This window comes from Hyla sarda, chromosome 8 (genome assembly GCF_029499605.1).
Source record: "Hyla sarda isolate aHylSar1 chromosome 8, aHylSar1.hap1, whole genome shotgun sequence".
NCBI lineage: Eukaryota > Metazoa > Chordata > Amphibia > Anura > Hylidae > Hyla > Hyla sarda.
This window is the reverse complement of record NC_079196.1, coordinates 143,231,738-143,254,343: the sequence shown is the minus strand read 5'-3', so window position 1 is coordinate 143,254,343 and position 22,606 is coordinate 143,231,738. Positions and strand designations below refer to the sequence as shown.

Below are 22,606 nucleotides of genomic sequence, written 5' to 3'. Positions count from 1 at the left end.
AGGAAGGTATGGACCTGTTTATTTTATTACTGCCGGCAGCATGGACGATAATTTTCCTATTCCGGAGTTCTCCTTTAAAGGTTCAGGGCGAACAAGTACGCCCTTGGTCCTTAAGTACAAGGGGACAAGGGCGTACCTGTATGCCCTATGTCCTTAATGGGTTTCGCATTCTGGCACTTGAGATGAACAGATTTCGCAAAGATTTGCGACCTGTCGTACTTCCCCCTGTATTTCTGTAATGCCTGCAGGAGGGCATAAGATACTTACAGAAAGCATCCTGACATTTAAAATCAATATATTTTGCAAAGACTTGCTGTGACAGGTGGCATTCATCCCTGTATTTCTGTGTGAGTGCTCTAAAAGACCATGCCCAACATTAAGCTTGGCTGAACTGGGGATACTAACATAAAAAGTATAGCATTGAATCTGACGCAGCCTGTGTTTCTAATAGCTAATGACTAGGGCACCTGCAGGAAGGAATTAGATAATACTTGCATAAAGCATCCTGACACTTGAGATGAACAGATTTTGCAAAGACCTGCTGTGGCCTGCGGTACTTCATTCCTCTATTTCTCTAGTGCTCGTAGGAAGGTACAAGAAGATATTTGCATAAGCCATTGGCCCAGATTTGCTATTGTAAACCCGACATGTTTTGTTGGGTTGTGCAACAGATTCTGGTGCATTATCCCAGAAATTCTGTCTGCACCAGAATTTGCGACAGAACTGAGAAAAAAAAATCCAGACCAACTCTCCATTTTGCTGAGAAAACCTGGGGAAAGGGGCATGGATGTCGGGGAAAGGGGGCGTGGCACCATCATTTTCACAAAAAAACAACATATTCACTAAGGTTTCCATAGAAAATGTGGTGGATTTGAGCTGATTAAACCCTACAGATCAGAGCATGTTTAAAAAATAAAGCAAAATGTAGGGAAAAGTGCAAAATGTAGGGAAACCTTAGTAAATACCGTTGAAAAAAATTGTAGGAAGTTAAAACCCACAAAGAAAACTACAGTGCACGCTTAGTAAATGAGGGTCATTGTATCATTTTACATAAACAGAATCTGCAAAGACTTGCTGTGACCTGTGGCTCCCCATCCCTGTATATATAACTCTGATTGACGGTGCATCCAGTTACGGAATGGCACCAAAACAAAATTGCGATTGGGTGGCGGCTGTCCGGTGAAACAATGCAATATTGCAAATAAACTGGACAAGAACTTCAAAGGGGTTGTCCCATTAAAAAAATAGGTATATACTAATGCATCATGTAAAATGAAACATATTACAAATGTACAAGCATTTCTGAAAAGTCCTGAAAGATTCACTGCTCAAAAAAATGAAGGGAACACTTAACCCGATAACGACCATGGACGTCTATACTCGTCTAATGGCCGTTACCGGGGTATGACGCGGGCTCCCGACTCGAGCCCGCGTCATACCGGCCAGCCCCTAGCTGATTCCTGTAGCTGGGGGCCGGCGTTAATAGCCGACATGCGGCGATCGCCGCGGCCGGCAATTAACCCTTTAGATCGCCGCTGTCAAAGTTGACAGCGGCGTCTAAAGGTGCCTGTATACAGTCCCTGGTGGTCCAGTGGGGTGTATCGCCCCCCCGCAGCGCGATCGCGGGGGAGCGATCCACTACTGAGGTGGCCTGAGGGCTTACCTCTCCTGCTGTGGCGGCTCCGGGGCTCTGAATGATAAAGCCTGGCAGGGCCAGGCTTTATCAATCGAGCGCAGAGCACACAGATCATTGTGGTTTTATGAAACCACAATGATCTGTATGAGGAATCTAATGATTCCTCCTAAAAGTCCCCTAAGGGGACTAAAAGTGTAAAAAAAAAAAAGTTTAAAAAAAGTTTAAAAACACACACATTAACCCCTTCCTTATTAAAAGTTTAAATCACCCCCCTTTTCCCAAATTCCATATTAAAAATATGTAACCATAATAAAAATAAACATCTGTGGTATCGCCGCATGTGCAAATGTCTGAACTATAAAAATATATCATTAATTAAAGGTCAATGGCGTACACGCAAAAAAATTCCAAAGTCCAAAATAGCGTATTTTTGGTCACTTTTCATACCATAAAAAAAGGAATAAAAAGCGATCAAGAAGTCCAATAAAAATAAAAATGGTACCGATTAAAACTTCAGATCACGGTGCAAAAAATTAGCCCTCAAACCACCCTGTACGTGGAAAAATAAAAAAGTTATAGGGGTCAGAAAAGGACAATTTTAAATGTATTAATTTTCCTGCATGTCCCGCTTCTCTCCCCCTGCCTTTCCTGGGGTCTAGAGCGCTGCTGTCGGCCCTTTTCACCCCCTGATAGCCAGGGGGAGAGAAGCAGCGCCGACAGCCAGGGGGAGAGAAGGGGCAGCGGCACCCATTGCCGGCGCCGCTGCCCCGTTGCCTCCCCCATCCCCGGTGGCATAATTACCTGAGTCCGGTCCGCGCTGCTCCAGGCCTCCGTCGTGCGTCCCCAGCGTCGTTGCTATGCACGGCGCGGCGCTCTAACGTCATGCACCGATAACCAGGGGGAGAGAAGGGCCGGCAGCAGCGCTCTAGACCCCAGGAAAGGAAGGGGGAGAGAAGCGGGCAGCGACGGCCTCTCTCCCCCTGCCTTTCCTGGGGGTGTATCGGCGTATAACACGCACACAGACTTTAGGCTAAAAATTTTAGCCTAAAAAGTGCGTGTTATACGCCGATAAATACGTTAGTTATGATTTTTTTCCAGAAGTACGACGAAATCAAACCTATATAAGTAGGGGATCATTTTAATCATATGGACCTACAGAATAAAGATAAGGTGTCATTTTTACCGAAAAATGTACTGCCTAGAAACAGAAGCCCCCAAAATTTACAAAATGGTGTTTTTTCTTCAATTTTGTCGCACAATGATTTTTTTTTCCGTTTCGCCATAAATGTTTGTGTAAAATGACTGATGTCATTCCAAAGTAGAATTGGTGGCGCAAATAATAAGCCCTCATATGGATTTTTAGGTGCAACATTGAAAGGGTTATGATTTTTAAAAGGTAAGGAGGAAAAAATGAAAGTGTAAAAACAGAAAAATGCTTGGTCCTTAAGGTCACTCAGACTTCAGTGAAATCACACTGTCCACTCAGGAAGCAACACTGATTGACAATCAATTTCACATGCTGTTGTGCAAATGGAAAAGACAACAGGTGGCAATTATAGGCAATTAGCAAGACACCCCCAATAAAGGAGTGGTTCTGCAGGTGATGACCACAGACCACTTCTCAATTCCTATACTTGCTGGCTGATGTTTTGGTCACTTTCGAATGCTGGCGGTGCTTTCACTCTAGTGGTAGCATGAGACGGAGTCTACAACCCACACAAGTGGCTCAGGTAGTGCAGCTCATCCAGGATGGCACATCAATGAGAGCTGTGACAAGAAGGTTTGCAGTGTCTGTCAGTGTAGTGTCCAGAGCATGGAGGCGCTACCAGGAGACAGGCCAGTACACCAGGAGATGTGGAGGAGGCCGTAGGAGGGCAACAACCAAGCAGCAGGACCACTACCTCCACTTTTGTGCAAGGAGGAGAAAGAGTATCACTGCCAGAGCCCTGCAAAATCACCTCCAGCAGGCCACAAATGTGCATGTGTCCACTCAAACAGTCAGAAATAGACTCCATGAGGGTGGTATAAGAAGGGCTGGTGGAAGGACTTTTGCTACCCAAGGTGAAAGCTAATTTTGTCACCCCCTTGACCTTGCCCATTGGCTCGGCCCTTTGACACACCCAACCTTACTACTGGGTGACACACTGTAACAAACCTCCTCTTCATGTAATCTCCTTACTACTGGGGTGACACACTGTAACAAACCCCCTCCTCATGTAATCTCTTTACTACTGGGGTGACACACTGTAACAAACCTCCTCCTCATGTAATCTCCTTACTACTAGGGTGACACACTGTAACAAACCCCCTCCTCATGTAATCTCCCTACTACTGGGGTGATACACTGTAACAAACCTCCTTCTCATTTAATCTCTTTACTACTGGGGTGACAGACGGTTATGGTGCGTTCACACTACATAATTCCCGCTAGTATGTGTGGTGAACTTTAACATTCACAGTGAGCAATTTCAGCGGTGGACAATTTCGGTCCTGAAATTGTTCTGCACAAAGAATGAACATGTTCATTCTTTGAGTGGAATTCCGCAAGCTCTGCATAGCCGTCCTACCACCACTAAATTTTGGCGGCCAGGCTTAATCTCCGCTCACTGAATTCCGCGAGCGGAGATTAAGCAAGTATTACTCAGTGTTAAAGCACCCTTACAAACACTAGTTTAGCAGGCAGTGTAACAGTATTAGATAGAGACCATATCACACATATAAAATATGAGCTGAGCTTTAGCTCAGCATTGATCAGTGTTATTGGTGCTCTGCTGCTCCAGCCTGCCTTGGCTGGCTGTGGACATCAGACCAACGATCAGATGGCAAGAAGGCAGGCAAGGGCCCTCCCGAAGTCCTCTCAGCTGATCAGGACATGACGGTTTCACCGCGATTGTCCCAATCAGCTTTACTGAGCTAACCTGCACGTTAACCCAGCATTTTAGATGTTGCGATCAACTTTGATTGCAATGTCTAAATGGTTAATGCCAAGCATCGGCCCGATCAGCGATGTCCGGCATTAACCCTGGGTCTTGGCTGCTGATAGCAGTCGGGACCCACCGGATATGAAGCGTGCTCAGCTCGTGAGCAGGTTTCAAACCCCAGTAACGGGACCAGGTACGCCCTGCATCCTTAAGTACCAGGCTATAAAAATATTTCAGAGACCCTGAAACTGAGCTGCAGCATGGTGGGCAAGACCATACAGTAGTTTTATGTGTTGCGCCAACCATGTGAGAAGTACAACATAAGTGTGAATTGCCTACAGTCAAGCATGGTGGTGGGAATGTCCTGGTGTGGTCTGCATGAGTGCTGCTAGCACCGGTGAGCTACAGTTTATTGAGGAAACCATGAATGCCAACATGTACTGTGACATACTAAAGCAGATCATAATCCCCTCCCTTCAGAGACTGAGCCCTGAGGCAGAATTCCAACATGAAAATGACCCCAAACACACACACATCTTAGATGACCACTGCCTTGCTAAAGAAGCTGATGGTATAGATGTTAAACTGGCCAAGCACGTCTCCGGACAGTAACCCTATTGAGTATCTGTGGGCATCCTCAAATGGAAGGTGGAGGAGCACAAGGTCTTTTACATCTACCAGCTCTGTGATATAGTCATGGAGGAATGGCAGAGGACTACAGTGGCAACCTGTGAAGCTATAGTGAACTCCATACCCAAAATAATGGTGGTCACACAAAATATTGACACTTTGGGCCCAAGTTGGACATTTCGACTAAGGGGTGTTCTCACTTTTGTTGCCAAGGTTTAGACATTAATGGTAGAGAAAACTAAGTATCTCAGAATAATTGTTGGTTGCAATAATCATAGCTCACACCTCTGTCCCCATTATTCAACCAAGATTATTCTCGGAGAGAGAAGGAGGGGCAGGGAAAAGGCATGGGAAAAGTAAGGGAATAGGACTTAGACGTTCCCCTCCCCTTTTACTCTGACATGTCCTCTCACCCTCTGGATAAATTCGCCATTCATGTGATTCTTGTCATGCCTGATGAAGCTGCTGTTGCACTGAAACGCGTTGCATGCTGGGAGAATAAACTACCCTTGCTTTTACCTATGCATGCTTCTTCTGTGACCTGCGCCATTGAAAGCCGGCACCTTTATCTGAAATCTGCCTCCATACACTTTTTGTCCAAGAGGCCCTCAGCATTTGGGCATGGACCTTTTATTACACTTAAACTGTTTTGCAGTGGATTATTAAATGACATATTAAAAGTTAAGTTTTAAAGGGGTACTCCACTCCAAAGCATAGGGGATAAGATGACTGATCGCGGGGGTCCCGCCGCTGGGGACCCCTGCAATATAGCATGCGGCATCCACCTGTTTCTGCTCCGGAAGTGCTGGAGGGTCTGGGTCCCGACCACCAGAACGGAAGTCCGTGACATCACGACTCCACACCCGTGTGACGTCATACCCCGTCCACCCAATGCAAGTCTATGGGAGGGGGCGTGATGTGATAGGGGATAAGATGTCTAGGGGTGGAGTACCCCTTTAAGCACCTCCTTGGTTTCTGTAATGTGTTGAATTATTTTAAGGGGACAGGGAAATTAAACAGGCTGTGCACTCACTACTTTACTTTGTAGCAGAGTGTCATTTCTTCAGTGTTCTCACATAAAACGATATAATAAAATATTTACAAACATGTGAGGGATGTACTCACTTATGTAAGATACTGTATAATCAATTTATCATAAAAAATGTAACAAAAACATAATAGCTTAGAAGTGTCTGATAATAAAAGGAGGGCACTACTACTGTATTGGGGAACAAAAGAAGGGCACGGATACTCAGGGCTGGGACAAGGTATAGGCAGGGTGGGCATCCGCCTAGGGCACCATAGGCTACCCAGCAACTGCTGACAATCAATATCCCCAGTGCTAGCAAGCACAGGTTTTATCCACAAGTACATCCTCAGGATGTGTTTGCATGTGAAAGCCGACAGAGCAAAAAAAATGCTGGTTCTCCAATACATCGCTTTCCCTGTAGGCCGCATGTCTCACATTTTAGGTTTTTAATTTGGAGATGTTCAAATATTAATAGTAGGACTTGTAGGGCAACAGCTTTAAGACACAGACTATTATTTCCGTAAAACACAACATAGTATTAAAATAAGATCTGTACCAGGTGAATTCTGTGGAGACGACACTGGAGATCCACGAGGAGACTGACAATAGCTGGGATGAAGTAAGGCATGTGGTGGAACATAGGACATTATTTCTTCTTCAAAAAGGCTGGTTTAAAGAAAAACAACATAGCGATATGAAGGAATTAAAGTATGTTTACAAAGAGCATGTTTGTTGCAGTGACATGTACAACAAAATAATTTTATTAATTAATATGGATGTTGAGCTAAAAAGATTGTATTATACAATGCACTAATAGAAAAATTAATAGCAAATTGCAAACTTTACCTCAGCAGTATAACAAGATCTGCATCCCCGGAGAGGCGGACTAGTCCTGAGGGTCCTTCTGCTCTAATAAACTGTATCTTTTCCCTGAAATAAAAGTAAGCTTGACTTCAATATGTTTAAAGGAACACTGTCACTAAACTTCCCCCCCACACTAACCAGAAGTACTGGCTGGTAGTGCGGGGGATGCTAATCAATATGCTGCCTACCATGCCCGGATCCGCCTCGCCATTTGCCCGTTATCTTCATTATTCTTGATATGCAAATGATTTTCTAACTGGCACGGGCGGGGTTACATGGCTCCATCTGGCACTGGGACATCAGCGCCGCTCGTCCGCAGCACTGCCCGGATTATGAATATTCATGCCCCCCTAGCCTCTTCCTCTCCTCCTGGCTCTGTTCAGGACTCCACTGCGCTGAGGCTGCTTGCGGGTGTACATAGGAAGCGGCACATGTGCAGTGGAGTCCTGTACAGAGCGGAAAGGAGAGGGAGAGGCGGAGGGAGGGCATGAATATTCATAAGCTTGGCGGTGCTGCTGACAAGCGGCGCTGACGTCACAGTGCCAGATGGAGCCTGAAGGATACAAGGGTCTTGATAAAATACAGATCTGTAATCTTGTATGATATATATCTTAATTCTGTAATCTTGTATGATATATCTTAATTCTGCCTTTTGTAACCGCAAGGCACGTACCGTACTTCTTGTTTTCTCAACTGCTGATTCGTAACTGTTGTGCACGTACATCCTGTATTTGTGTTCTGCTGACTTGTAACTATTAAGCAACATGGTATATATATATATATATGAACGTTGGCAAATAGTAAAACAGAGCGTACTTAGAGGGTATCCTGTGTGCATGTATTTTGTTCCACACCTGACAAGACGCTCTCCTGGTCAGTACAAGCCTTAAGCCAAATTGGACCTAGTACCAGGGGTACAGAAAAGACAGAGAACCAGTACCAGGGGTACTGAGTAGACAGAGAACCTTTCAGCTGGGGGCTCAGTCCGGGATCGAGAGGGTCATCCTCCGGACCGGTAAGAACCATATCCTTGTGTGGTATTGTCGATCCGGGGGGCACTGGCCACATCTCGATTCCAGTAAGTATAACAGTTACTTTCATATCGTGTCTGGGACACAGTATTACAGTATTTGACTTCTGTTCAGGGAACAGGGGAAATGAGGAACTAAGAGTAATTTGACAATCCAGGGTGGTTGTCTTGTTTCAATTTGGCTTAACGCTTACAAAAACTTCTTGTATTTCTGTTTAGTTCTGTTTAGTGTTTTACTTGTAACTTCCTTTTTTTCCCCCTTACGCTTAAGAAGACACGTGAGTATACTAACATTGCTTTAATGTCTAGAGTAAGGTGCATATAACTGTTATAATAATAATAATAATAATAATAGTAATAATCTGCTGGTTCTCAAAACATCTGTAAGACGCCCCACCCTCCCGGCTAGAGGCAACTTGTTGACCCGGGATGTGGTGAAAGCAAGTGACAGTTTGTTCAGAGATACCGTGCATGCTCATTGATTGGTGCAATTAAATCAGAGAATCCCTAATCTGTTGAGAGGAATTGTCGGAGCCTTCAGAGTTCAGTACAGCCAAATCCAGAGATTGAGGCTTTGCACCAATTACTGAACATGGGTTCCAAATCATCTAAGTCATATTCTCCTCCCCTTCCCGGTGAAACATGTAAGGCTTATGTGGCCCGACTTAGCCCTACAGGATGGGATTTAGTGAATCCGTGGGTAGATGATATAGCTGGTAGGTGAGAATTCATGAAGGACTCCAGCCCATTGCCAAGGGAGGGGGCCAATGATAAATACCACCTGACCCCCACTCTAACAACTACATTTGTAATCTCGAGAAGGGTAGAGAGCGTATATGGAGAGAATTAGAAGAGGAACTTACCCAAGTTTTCAAACAAAAATCATCACTGCCCATTGCTGTGGCATGCAAACAAAAACTAGGTGAAACTGTTACAGAATTTTGGAAAAGGTTCACAGCATGTTAGCGTTATGATGCAGGGCTGTGTAAATTGTTTGATAGGATTAGAGATTGTTGTCAGAAATAGAGACTCAAAGTTTTGGTGGGAAAGCAGGTGATTTGTGAAGGAGAAAGCATGTGAAGCAGTGTGAGGAATGTAGGATGAGCAGAGCTGACACTGCTGGAATAAATGAAGTGAAGATGAGTGTTCAATGCTATGGAATGGAGTGATATGGTAAATCGCTAGGAAAGCCCTGTGTATGTGGTCATATGATGGCGTTTATAAGATGGTTCTTATGATATAAAGTATGTTATATATGTGTGAGGTGTATAGAATCAGGAGTGTATAGAAAATGACCAGTGAATGTTTTCCCTGTGAAGCTGTTTGTGTTGTAATGAAAATGGTGTTAAAAGAAAAATATATTCACGTGGTATTAAATTGAACTATTTGATGATATTTCATAAATTTCTTGCCTTCACAGTAACACAGGGTTGATGCCAAAGAAATGAAATGTATCAGGAAATGCGATTAATTGTCTGATTATATTACAGGAGTAATAAGAGAAGAAATTTGGCCAAGAAGATAAAATAAATAAAAAAAAAGTGATCACTATTTAATTGATAAATATTACTTTAGGCATTTAAAATCAAGCTAATGGTTTACTGGATTATAAACAATGCGCATTGGAGATAATTATTTTTCAAATTTTTGAGAGAGCTGTGTACACTTTTATTTTTATATCTTTGGTAAGAATGTGGGCCCTGTGTGTTGTACGTTAAGTATTTGTAAATGTCGGTATTGTTACATGTTTCTTGTATGTCTCTTGATGTAAAGTAACACTGTCAGTAACACATGTGATAATAGACGTTTCATGGTGACTGACCAGAACTGGGGAAAGACAAGAAGCCAGACTCAAAGGGGCGGTGACTGGTGACATAGAGGTTTGGGAGGAGTAAGGCGGGGTTTACAGGGAGCATGACAGCCTCTTCCTCTTCTTCGGATCTGGAGTAGTTTTGTTTTTCAGGGGATATATATGTATGTGCATGTATATATATATATATGCGTATATATATATGTCTACTGTTTGAAATTGAGTATGTTCATAGTACCTGTATATACAATGTCCCGAGGGTGACCATTTAACCTTCTATTCCTTTCGCATCATACCTGAATGCCCTGTAAACCTCCTGAGAAGAGACCTCACATGTAAACTCAAATTACATATCACTGCATCCCCGTCCAGGTTACATGTCACGTCTGACCTCGCACCCATAGTCACACCTGCAGGGTACTAACATTATCCTGTTATGTCCCCGACCCAAGTCCCACCTGAGGTAGACCCCATTGTCTGATCACATGGAGACCATGATGTGGGACACATTGACTGTACATCATACAAGGCAAGACTCAAACCAGACATTCTCCCGGTCTACCATAAACAGCACCCCTTGTCACAGGAAACAAATCAAAGGTATCCGCCCTATAATCAAACATTTCCTACAAACTTGAGTTTTAGAACATACTGTCTCCAAACCCAATGGTACTGTCTGTTTTGTACAAGACCTGAGAGCCATCAACAGACTAATTGTGCCTATTGTCCCTATAGTTCCTGATGTCACCCGACTGTTGTCATCAATCCCAGCACAGGCAACTCATTTTTCTGTCCTCGATCTGAAGAATGCTTTCTTCTCGATCCCAGTGGACAAAGAGACCAGACTCCTTTTTGCTTTTTCCTTTGAGGGACTACAGTTAACCTGGTGTACAATGCCCCAGGGGTATGCTGATTCACCAGTTGTGTTCAGCATTGTCCTCCAAGCCTTTATAAAATCATGGCACACCCCCCAGGGTTCTGTTCTCCTCCAATATGTTGATGATTTGTTACTGTGTAGTTTCTCTGAGGAGGCCTGCCTTGAGGATGGTGTTGTGAACAGGTTGAATATCTGGGTTTTGTTCTGCCAAAAGGGAAAAGGGAGTTGAGCAAGTCTAGAGTCCAGTCTGTAGCGGGCCTGGTCACCCCGCACGCCCGGAAGGAAATGCAATCTTTTCTGGGTATGATTAACTACTGCAGACAGTGGATTCCCGACTGCTCATAGAGATGCTACCCTATCAGGCAAACCAGATCTAATCAAATGGTCCTCATAAATGTACAAAGCTTTTAATGACGAGTCCAGGGCTAGGTCTCCCAGATTACAATTTGCCTTTCCACATGTATGCACGAGACAATTGTAAAACCATGGCGGGTGTGCTGACACAATTTCACGGAGGCAAACTGCGTCCTTGTGCTTTTTTCTCAAAGGTGATGCCCGTCTCCGTACAGGGGATGCCGGCATGTCTGCGAGCTCTTGCTGCCTGTGTTATGATTGTTGAACAAGCTACCACCCTCACTTTAGGACATGACACTACCTTGTACACTTCTCATGATGTTATCTCTCTGCTTAAAGGCCTACATACACAACACATGTAAACACAACGGCTCTCTGGATATGAGGTAATTCTCCTCAGTAATCCATCCTTGAAAATGGTGTATGCCTCCCCTACATCTGGCCCTGCGCACTAGTTGGCCTGAAAATTCCTGATGATGTGATGCCGGACATACATGACTGTTTGCAAGTCATCCACACTGACGCCTCACACAGACCCGACCTCTCTTCAGTGCCCATACCTGATGCTCCAGAAGTCTTTGTAGATGGGTCATGTACACGCCCCAATGACAATGTTTACCATGCCAGTTATGCTATTGTCCAATTACCTGACATTGTCCTCAAGGCCCAGTCCATCCCCTATAAGTCCGCACAAGCTGCAGAACTCATCGCCCTCACAAGAGCCTGTACACTTTTTGCTAAGAAACCTTTCACCATTTACATGCATCATTCACTGCAGGACACACACACGTAGGACTGATCACATTTCAAAGGGCAATGCTCTAGCAGACCACACCGCCAAACTGGCTGCTACACAACAACCTACCTGTCTCACTGATGTTACCAGTTCTTACACCTCCTTCACTCGTAGACACACAACTTCTTCTCTCTCTTCAGTCCTCTGTTCCCAAACAAGAGGACTATGATTGGTGTTATCCGGTTTTGCAGAAAAATCCTGTAACAGGATTGATCTGCAAAGAGGGGACACCATGCATACCCCAACACAGTGCCACAGTTTTATTGCTCATTTCCACGGATTAGGCCACAGGGAGCACCTTTGAGAAGTGGAAACAAGTCCTTCCCATCATACTCTCAGAAATTAGAATGACCCCCCATAAGACTTTAAAACTCTCCCCTTTTGAGATTCTCATGGGTAGGAATTTCCCGACTCCATGGGCCCAACGACCACTTATAACAGAAGAAGGGGACCTCAACCAGATAAGGGAACAATATGTCACAGACCTTATCCAAACCCTTGATAGAGTAGAACAAAAAGTTGTCTGTAATTCTCCTTCTCTCCCACAGGAACCAACACACCAGTTCCAGGAAGGCGACACTGTACTGGTTAAAACTCTGTCGAAAGGAAAGAAGCCCGGAGACTTCACCTTTGGACCCCCAACCACAGTTGTTGCCGTGACAAGGACGGCGGTTCTCACGGAAGACAGCCCTTCTTGGATCCACGCCTCTCAGATCAAACTCGTCCAACATCACCCAAAGGAGGTAATAACGGGGGCAGACAGCCCTGACCTTGAAAGCCTACCGAAAGATATACCCGCTGATGCCCTGGCCTTGTTCTGGCAGATGGTTGAAGAAACTAAGTCTCATGATGTTTGCATTAATTACTTTATTGACTTTGATTCACCCCACGGTGACTCTGCAGAATGAATTAGAGAAACACCCAAACAATAAGTTCCTGAAACACCATATAATGTTAGCACAAAACCTCACTGCGAAGGATTGTTGGATATGCACCCATGCCCGTGTCTGCCCAAAGCATGCCCTACTTTGCTATCCCTGTGCCCTCATATGAATTATTTCAGGGAGACTGTTTTGACATGCTTGCTGACAATGAGGCACGATATGCAAAGAACTGGAACACCTCAGTGGGAATTCCTATAGTAGGATGGGTGGGGCAGCCATGGTGGCAGGGAAACTTAAGCAGCCCAGGCCCAGGACCACACCAAATGTTGGTCTTCAAAGGGGGTTCCTGGGTAACTCGAGTGGTCACACATATACTAGACCTAGGAGCAATCCCCACAGAAGGAATAAAAGTTAGTTTTAACGGGACATCCGCAAGTGCTGATCTTCTTAAACCCAGCCAGATAGAAAGGTACTTACATGACCCAAGGTGGCCAAATAACACCCTCTTTACTCAGGCTACTCAAGACGTAGACTGCTATAATATAACAGGACACCAACCATGCAATGACATGTTAGAATACCAACTTACTGAACCAACATGGAATAACCCAGATGTGGGCTACTGCGGTAGATTAGGACAGATACCTTTCTGGTGTTACTTAAAAAAAATGCCTAAAGACTTATTGCATAGGTCCTACTTGTTGCCATTACATAGACACTTCAGGAACAATTCAGATGCACCACCAGCTTGAGAACATACAAAAATTGAGGGACAAATATGCCAAAGACAATGAAATCAACAGGGATAAGTGGTGGGGGGATACCTTTTCAATATTGAATCCCGCTACCTGGCTCAAGGGCGTAGGAGGATGGATAGGGGGCGTTCTGCAGCTCATAATACACATTACTGTCATTGCCCTTATAGTATATGTGTCAATAAAACTTATTTTCTTATGTATGAAACGCTGCAAGCCAAGACCTGCTGCAGATACTAAAATCCTCCTCTCCACCTCGTCAGACACCCAAGTCCCTCTACTTCACCATCACTCAGCAGAAGGCTATACTGCCTGCATAAAGACTTTTCAAAAGAAAATAGAAAACAAGAAAAACCAAGTTGTCTAAAGTGACAACTGGTTTTAAGAGGGGATTGAAGGATACAAGGGTCTTGATAAAATACAGATCTGTAATCTTGTATGATATATATCTTAATTCTGTAATCTTGTATGATATATCTTATAGTAAAACAGAGCGTACTTAGAGGGTATCCTGTGTGCATGTATTTTGTTCCACACCTGACAAGACGCTCTCCTGGTCAGTACAAGCCTTAAGCCAAAATTGGACCTAGTACCAGGGGTACAGAAAAGACAGAGAACCAGTACCAGGGGTACTGAGTAGACAGAGAACCTTTCAGAGCCTTGTAACCCTGCCCGTGCCAGTTAGAAGATCTTTTGCATATCAAGAATAATGAAGATAACGGGTAAATGGCGAGGCTGATCCGGGCCTGGTAGGCAGCATATTGATTAGCATCCCCCACACTACCAGTCAGTACCTCTGGTTAGTGCGAGGGGAGTTTAGTGACAGTGTTCCTTTAAAAGGTCTTGCAGGATTTCTTCTTCAGCCTTTGAGCTCATGATTTGTGCCTTCGAGGCATTGAAACAGCAGCAGAAACTGAAAATCAGCTATGTATATTTGCGCTTGAATAGGTATGGAACCTATTCCATTTAATGGCCCAAATGTAGGTAACTTTCCAAGTGTATCAGAGTTTTGGTTCAGACTGGAAAACACGGTAGACTATGTTTTTCAGTCTGAGCCAATCTCAGATACCCTCTGAAAAAGACCAGAACATAGTCACTAGCTGACTATGTTCAGTTAATTGAACTGTATGGGGACTGTGCCAATCAAAGCACAGATAAGATGGTAACTGATTTTGAGTTTCTGCCAACGTAACCGTGCCTCAGAATCACAAATCGTGATGTAAATTCACGCTAAGTCTGATACAAAGAAAATGTCCACCACTCTGTCAGTCAGAAGCATGTTTGACTTGGAATGTATCCTAAATGTTGTATAAGGGAAAGTGAATTTCTCAGGTTTTCTTTCCAACTATATATATTTACTAACACTTCTAAAAACTACTTGAATTACTGACTAGTGTTTAATATTCCTGGAAGGGATTATAAGTAAAAAAAACATTATATATGAGAACTGCTGGCAAAGCTATGATTATTGGTTGCTGTACAACAGCCTGTGGTCTGTGTACCAGTCACACTAAGGGTCCATTCACATGTACAGAATCCTGCACAGATTTGATGCGCAGGATTTGTTACTGCAGATTAGAAGCTGTGCTCAGTCATTCATTTTACAGATCTGCAGCAGAAAGTCCTGTGCATGAAATCCTGCCCATCAAATCTGCACAGGATACTGTACGTGTGAACGTACCCTAAAGACTGCTGACAGATTCAAACAAAAGTGAAACACAAACCTTTCATCAAAAACCTGTAAGCAATCATAAATAAGATGCTTTGGAATTTAACTGAAACAGTTCTATAAAAGATAATAGGATATATACCTGAGCGCATGATTCCTGCAGAGCTCCTGCTGACGCTCCTGTAGAATTTCAAATATGTTTGGTTGACGCAAAAATGCAACAATTTTCTCATTGTATCCTGTATATGAAAGAAAAACCCAAGGAAAATATGTGGAAAATATTTTGTTAATAATAATAAAGAGCTTATGAGTATAAATTAGAAAATGTATGAGGTTTGCTAGTAAAAGTTGTTTTGTATCTTAATATAAGAGAATTTCATAAGCTGAGCACATGGAATACTGACACTAATGTAATGAATTCTCTGGAAAAAAAAATATTGCTATGTAATTTGGGTCTCTGCAGCATGTCATTTGCAGGAACTGTCTGCAGGAGATTTGAGGGCAAGCTATGTGCTTACTCACAGACAGCGGTATTTTCCTTGGTCACATGTACGCTTAAAACTGGCTAAAGACATAAAAATTCCACTAACCATGAAGGGGTTCAATTAATTTTAGGTACATGTTTAAACAAGATAGGAGCACTGAACCTGATCATCAACGTCCATAGCTGTGTCCGACGCTATGTTTCGGGGAGAATCCCCTTTCATCATGTGCACAGACTAACAGCTGGGGATGACTTAAATACCTTTCAATACATACATGGGTACAAAAAGAGTTAATCATATGAATCATGTCACGCTATATATACACTACTTGTCTGTTCTGATAAACGTACTTTTATTGCTCTACTTGTTTGCCCGACGTACGCTTTAATGCGCGGGCATTTAAGTAAATAAATTACATTACGGCTCAAACATGTATGCAATCCACTTAGTAGATGGTATAAAATCATGCTAAGGGGATTCCATACATGTTTGAGCTGTAATGTAATTTATTTACTTAAATGCCCGTGCGGTAAAGTGCATGTCAGGCTAACAATATGGTTACAAAAAATAATGAAATAGCAACAGAGTATCGGGGTGTAAATATATCAATAGGACATACAATATGTCTAAAGTGCATCCCCGATACAAAGGGGCTTCATATATGGCCTCCAAAAATTGTTAGACAAAACACCAAGAGAACGGAGTCATTTAAATAGAGTTAAAACATGATTGCTTTTATTGGTTCCATAAAAACATAGAAAAGGGGAAAGAACAAACTAACTGTGGGAGGTTAGACAAAAAGGGGCGACACTACCTGCTCATGTGCGTAATACTATAATACAATAAAGGTGCATGGTGCATTGGATGAAGTGCATACATCAGAGGGTCAGGAAAAGACCTCTATAAAGTGCACATAGTTAAAAATACAAACATGCATACCAAAGAAGTAACATCTGAACAGGTCTGTGAATTCCTTACCTTTATAATAGATCAAATTGTGTTGCCGTATACTCTGCAAGTTGTTTAATACAAGCTTGCTATTAGAGCGTAGTGGTGCTCTGTAGGCGGAAGAAGTTATATCTTGTGGACTGATTGATTGTTGACACAATTGTCTTCACATTGAAATAAGAATATGCGTAACCTTTTCAGAGAGGTCACGCCCTTATGGCGTAAGAGCCTATGCCCACGTGACCACTCTGTAAAGGATATGCATATTCAGAGATGGGTGGGCATATGGCAGCAGATGTGACGTAGGCAGGGAAAACTCAGGGGGGAATGTGGCTCACGCCTCTCTTACACAAAGGAGCATTTGTGCATATAAGCAATGGGGGCTCTAAGTCTACAACAGGACCACAGATCAGTGTGTGTAATAGACAATTTAACTGAGGTTCACCTGTGCTATAACCCTGTGTATTGGGTTTAATGCAGGTGAACTAGCTGTCAGTTTCCCTTCAATATGCTGCCCTATATATGTACATATAGGGGGACATTTATGTTTGCTTACAGTGGGGCAAAAAAGGATTTAGTCAGCCACCAATTGTGCAAGTTCTCCCACTTAAAAAGATGGGAGAGGCCTGTAATTTGCATCATAGGTATACCTCAACTATGAGAGACATAAAGAGAAAAAAAAATCCATAAAATCACATTGTCTGATTTTTAACCTTAAGGACCACGCCCATTTCCACCTTAAAGGGGTACTCCGGTGGTCAACGTGTTTTTCCGTTTTTGACTTACCCTATTTGTTTTATTTCATTTCTATTCTTGTTGTTTAGCCTACTCTAATTCCGTTCTTTGTTGTCTTTTCATCCCCCACTTTGTTTTCCTATATTTGCTTCTATTTCCTGCTTCTTGCTGTGCTGAAAACTACATATCCCAGCATGCCACATGCCTTGCTAGTTTGGGGCGGCTCCTTTTTCTTTTGTTTGTTTGTTCCGCCCTTTACCCATCCTACTATTTTCCCGGGATGGCCCCCTTATACACAGCACACTAATATAATCAGCCTTGGTTGGGATACACTGTCATACACACACAAAAGGGACTACAACTCCCAGCATGTGTCATTCAGGAGTCTTCAGTCTGTGGTATAACACCAGCATGCTGCCTCTGTAGTCTCCTGGGGGTTGTAGTTCACCACACCTCTGTAGGGCATACACCAGTGTTTCCCAACCAGGGTGCCTCCAGCTGTTGGGAAGCTACAACTGCCAGCATGCCCTCAGAGCCTTTGGGCATGCTAGGAGTAGTAGTTTTGCAACATCTGGAGGCACACTGGTTGGGGAACACTGGTGTAACATGATGTGTATGCTGAATAGGCTAGAATCTCCCCCATAGAGATAATTCCCAGTATGAGATTTATTCCCCTGCAGTCCATACACCCCCAGTTTGTGCACCTTGTCATCCTCCCCTTCAGATAACACTTCTCTTCTCTGTGAGGTCCTTCTCCTGTGCAGACCTGCATCCTTAGAATACAGAACAGGGGTCGCATTTAGGAAGCCGCTATGGTGCCAGAACAGCAAAAAAAAAAAAACACATGGCATATTATTTTGGAAGCTACACCTCTCAAGAAACGTAACAAGGGGTACAGTGAGCCTTAAAACTTTTCATTAAAGTGGGATGTGTAAATGAATTTTAATAGGAGAAAATGTAATAGGAGAAAATGACCCCCCCCACCCAAAAAATAAATAAATTTGTAACCTCATTAGGGAAATACCCCATGTGTGGATGTCAAGTGCTCTGCTGGCGCACTACAATGCTCAAAAGGGAAGGAGCGGCATTAAGCTTTTGGAGAGAGAATTTGTTTGGAATGGAAGGCCATGTGAATTTACAAAGCCCCCACGTGGTGCCAGAATAGTGGACCCCCCACATGTGACCCCATTTTGGAAACTACACCCATCACAGAATTTAATAAGGGGTGCAGTGAGCATTTACACTCCACTCGTGTTTGACAGATCTTTGGAACAGTGGGCTGTGCAAATGAAAAATTACATTTTTCATTTTCACAGACCACTGTTCCAAAAATCTGTCAGACACCTGTGGGCGTAAATGCTCACTGCAAACCTTATTACATTCCGTGAGGGGTGTAGTTTAGAAAATGGGGTCACGTGGGGGGGTGGGGGGTGCATTGTTCTGGCACCATGGGGGCTTTGTAAACACACGTGGCCTTCAATTCCGGACAAATTTTCTCTGGCGCTCCTTCTCTTCTGAGCATCAGAGTTCGCCTGCAAAGCACTTTACATCCACATATGGGGTATGTTCTTACACAGAAGAAATTGGGTTAAAAATTTTGGGGGGCTTTTTTTTTCCTATTTTCCCTTGTGAAAATGAAAAATTTAGGGTAACACCAGCGTTTTACTTAAACAAATCTTTTTTTTTTCTTCATTTTCACATCCAACTTTAACAAAAATTTGTCAAACACCTGTGGGGTGTTAAGGCTCACTATACCCCTTTGTTCTGTGAGGGGTGTAGTTTCCAAAATGGGGTCACACGTGGGTATTTTTGTTGCGTTTATATCAGAACCACTTTAAAATCAGCCACCCCTGTGCAAATCACCAATTTAGGCCTCAAATATACAGTGCGCCCTCACTTCCGAGCCTTGATGTGCGTCTGCAGAGCATTTTATGCCCACATATGGGGTATTTCTGTACTCATGAGCAAAACCAGCATTTTAGTGTAAATTTTTTTATTTTTTTTACACTAACAGGCTGGTGTAGACCTCGACTTTTCCTTTTCATAAGTGTTAAAAGGTAGAAAAAGACCCCCAAAATGTGTAACACAATTTCCCCCGAGTACCGAAATACCCCATATGTGGCCCTAAATTGTTTCCTTGAAAAACGACAGGGCTCCGAAGTGAGAGAGCGCTATGCGCATTTGAGGATTAAATTAGGGATTGCATAGGGGTGGACATAGGGGTATTCTACACCAGTGATTCCCAAACAGGGTGCCTCTAGCTCTTGCTAAGCTCCCAGCATGCCTGGACAGTCAGTGGCTGTCCGGAAATGCTGGGAGTTGTTGTTTTGCAAAAGCTGGAGGCTCCGTTTTGAAAACACTAGCGTACAATACGTTTTTCATTTTTATTGGGAGGAACAGTGTAAGTCGGTGTATATGTAGCGTTTTACCCTTTATTATGTGTTAGTGAAGTCTAGTGTTTTAAGGGTACATTCCCACTGGCGGGGGTTTATGGTGAGTTTTCCGCTAGGAGTTTGCGCTGCGGTGGAAAATTTGCCGTAGCTCAAGATTCAAGCAGGAAACTTACTGTAAACCCGCCAGTGTGAATGTACCCTGTACATTCACATGGGGGGGGGGGGGGGCAAACCTCCAGCTGTTTCAAAAATACAACTCCCAGCATGTACTGACAGACCGTGCATGCTGGGAGTTGTACTTTTGTAACAGCTGGATGCACACTGATTGGAAAACCTTGAGTTACTTAACAGCATTTTCCAACCAGTGTGCCTCCAGCTGTTGCAAAACTACAATTCCCAACATGTACTGATCACCAAAAGGCACGCTGGAAGATGTAGTTATGCAACAACTGGAGGCACGCAACTACAACTCCCAGCATGGCGAGACAGCTTTTTTCTGTTCGTGCATGGAGTTGTAGGAGTTGTAGTTTTGCAAGATTTAGAGGGCCTCTTGATTTCAGCAGGCCTCTTGGTCCGGTCCCTACCCGGCTAGCGGCGGGGACCGGAATTCCCATGGGCGTACAGGTACCTGTACAGGTACCTGTACGCCCTTGGTCCCTAAGTGGTTAAATAATTTATTTGAAAATTATGGTGAAAAATAAGTATTTGGTCAACTACAAACATGCAAGATTTCTGGCTCTCACAGACCTGTAACTCCTTATTTAAGGGTCTCCTCGATCCTCTACTCATTAACTGTATTAATGGAACCCGTTTAAACTTGTTATCAGTATAAAAGACACCTGTCCACAACAACCTCCAACAGTCACACTCCAAACTCCACTATGGCCAAGACCAAAGAGCTGTCAAAGGACACCAGAAACAAAATTGTAGACCTGCACCAGGCTGGGAAGACTGAATCTGCAATAGGCAAGCAGCTTGGTGTTAAAAAATGAACTGTGGGAGCAATTATTAGAAAATGAAAGACATACAAGACCACTGATGATCTCCCTCGATCTGGGGCTCCAGGCAAGATCTCACCCCGTGTTGTCAAAATGATCACATGAACGGTGAGCAAAAATCCCAGAACCACACGGGGAGACCTAGTGAATGACCTGCAGAGAGCTAGGACCAAAGTAATAAATGCTACCATCAGTAACACACTACGCCGCCAGGGACTCAAATCATGCACTGCCAGACGTGTCACACTGCTTAAGCCAGTACATGTCTGGGCCCATCTGAAGTTTGCTAGAGAGCATTTGGATGATCCAGAAGAGTATTGGGAGAATGGCATATGGTCAAATGAAACCAAACTCAACTCAACTCGTCGTGTTTGAAGGAGAAAGAATGTACTGTGAAGCATGGGGGTGGAAACATCATGCTTTGGGGCTGTTTTTCTGCTAAGCGACCAGAACGACTGATCCGTGTAAAGAAAAGAATGAATGGGGCCATGTATCGTGAGATATTGAGTGAAAACCTCCTTCCATCAGCAAGGGCATTGAAGATGAAACGTGGCTGGGTCTTTCAGCATGACAATGATCCCAAACACACCACCCGGGTAACAAAGAAGTGTGGCTTTGTAAGAAGCATTTCAAGGTCCTGGAGTGGCCTAGAGAGTCTCCAGATCTCAACCCCATCGAAAACCTTTGGAGGGAGTTGAAAGTCTGTGTTGTCCAGCGACAGCCACAAAACATCACTGCTTTAGAGGAGATCTGCATGGAGGAATGGGCCAAAATACCAGCAACAGTGTGTGAAAACCTTGTGAAGACTTACAGAAAACGTTTAACCTCTGTCATTGCCAACAAAGGGTATATAACAAAGTATTGAGATGAACTTTTGTTATTGACCAAATACTTCTTTTCCACCATAATTTGCAAATAAATTCTTTAAAAATCAGACAATGTGATTTTATGGATTTTTTTTTTCTCATTATGTCACTCATAGTTGAGGTATACCTATGATGAAAATGACAGGCCTCTCTCATCTTTGGTGGCCGACTAAATACTTTTTTGACCCACTGTATGTATTCCTTTTTATAGTTATTTTATCCTTACAATTTTTTTTTTTTTGCTTTGGTAGTGGCTTTTTCTGCTCCATGTTTGAGCTGGGGTAAATTTGGTATTTTTTTTTCATGTGATGCGACTTTTTTGTGACTTTCACACTTGATAAATTTCGGACCATTGTAAGTCAAAAATCACTTTTTGCTTTGGTAAGCAAGTTTCGCTTAGGGCACTGCACAATCAAAAAGTCACACAAAAAATAGAGTAGTCGCACATGCAACTTTTTTGCGACAATTTTAAACAAGAAAAAAAGAAAAAAATAGCAAATGCTTTCATAAATTTCCCCCATAGTATATAGCTGCTACAAGCCTATACTTATGGTGCTAGAACAGCACACCAAATGTGCTGTCTGGCTAAAAGAAACACTAAAAATTCATCATTATGAGTCCCTTGTATTCATGACACTGGTTATAGATGTACTTAAAGTTAGAAACTGACTGCATCCAATGGATCCCTTACTATAATGGAGTCTGGTGGATTTCCAGCATGGTGTATGGAATTTTGAAGTGCAAAATAGCTATTTTACTTGGATTTCTGCCTGGAGGCTCCAAATGGAACCTATCATGCAGTTGTGAACAAGGCCTAGGCAGGTTCTTCTGACCTATAACTATGTGCTATATAACATTGCAGGTCTTTGTATGATAAGAATGCCTGGCATAAGCAGATGAATCAACATTCATTAAATTAGTTATA

The 22,606-nt window shown here is 43.2% G+C and overlaps 1 protein-coding gene across 4 annotated transcripts in view; it reads right to left on the bottom strand.

The window, feature by feature from the left end:
* HECW2 (HECT, C2 and WW domain containing E3 ubiquitin protein ligase 2) overlaps positions 1-22,606 on the bottom strand; it is a 660,271-nt gene that overhangs the window by 142,043 nt on the left and 495,622 nt on the right. For all 4 annotated transcript variants that reach the window (XM_056536055.1, XM_056536058.1, XM_056536057.1 and 1 more), the window contains 3 exons: positions 15,399-15,495; positions 7,064-7,147; positions 6,774-6,883 (listed from right to left, as the gene is read on the bottom strand). In XM_056536055.1, the coding sequence (XP_056392030.1) occupies positions 6,774-6,883; positions 7,064-7,147; positions 15,399-15,495 (291 nt within the window). The remainder of the gene's footprint in view (positions 1-6,773; positions 6,884-7,063; positions 7,148-15,398; positions 15,496-22,606) is intronic.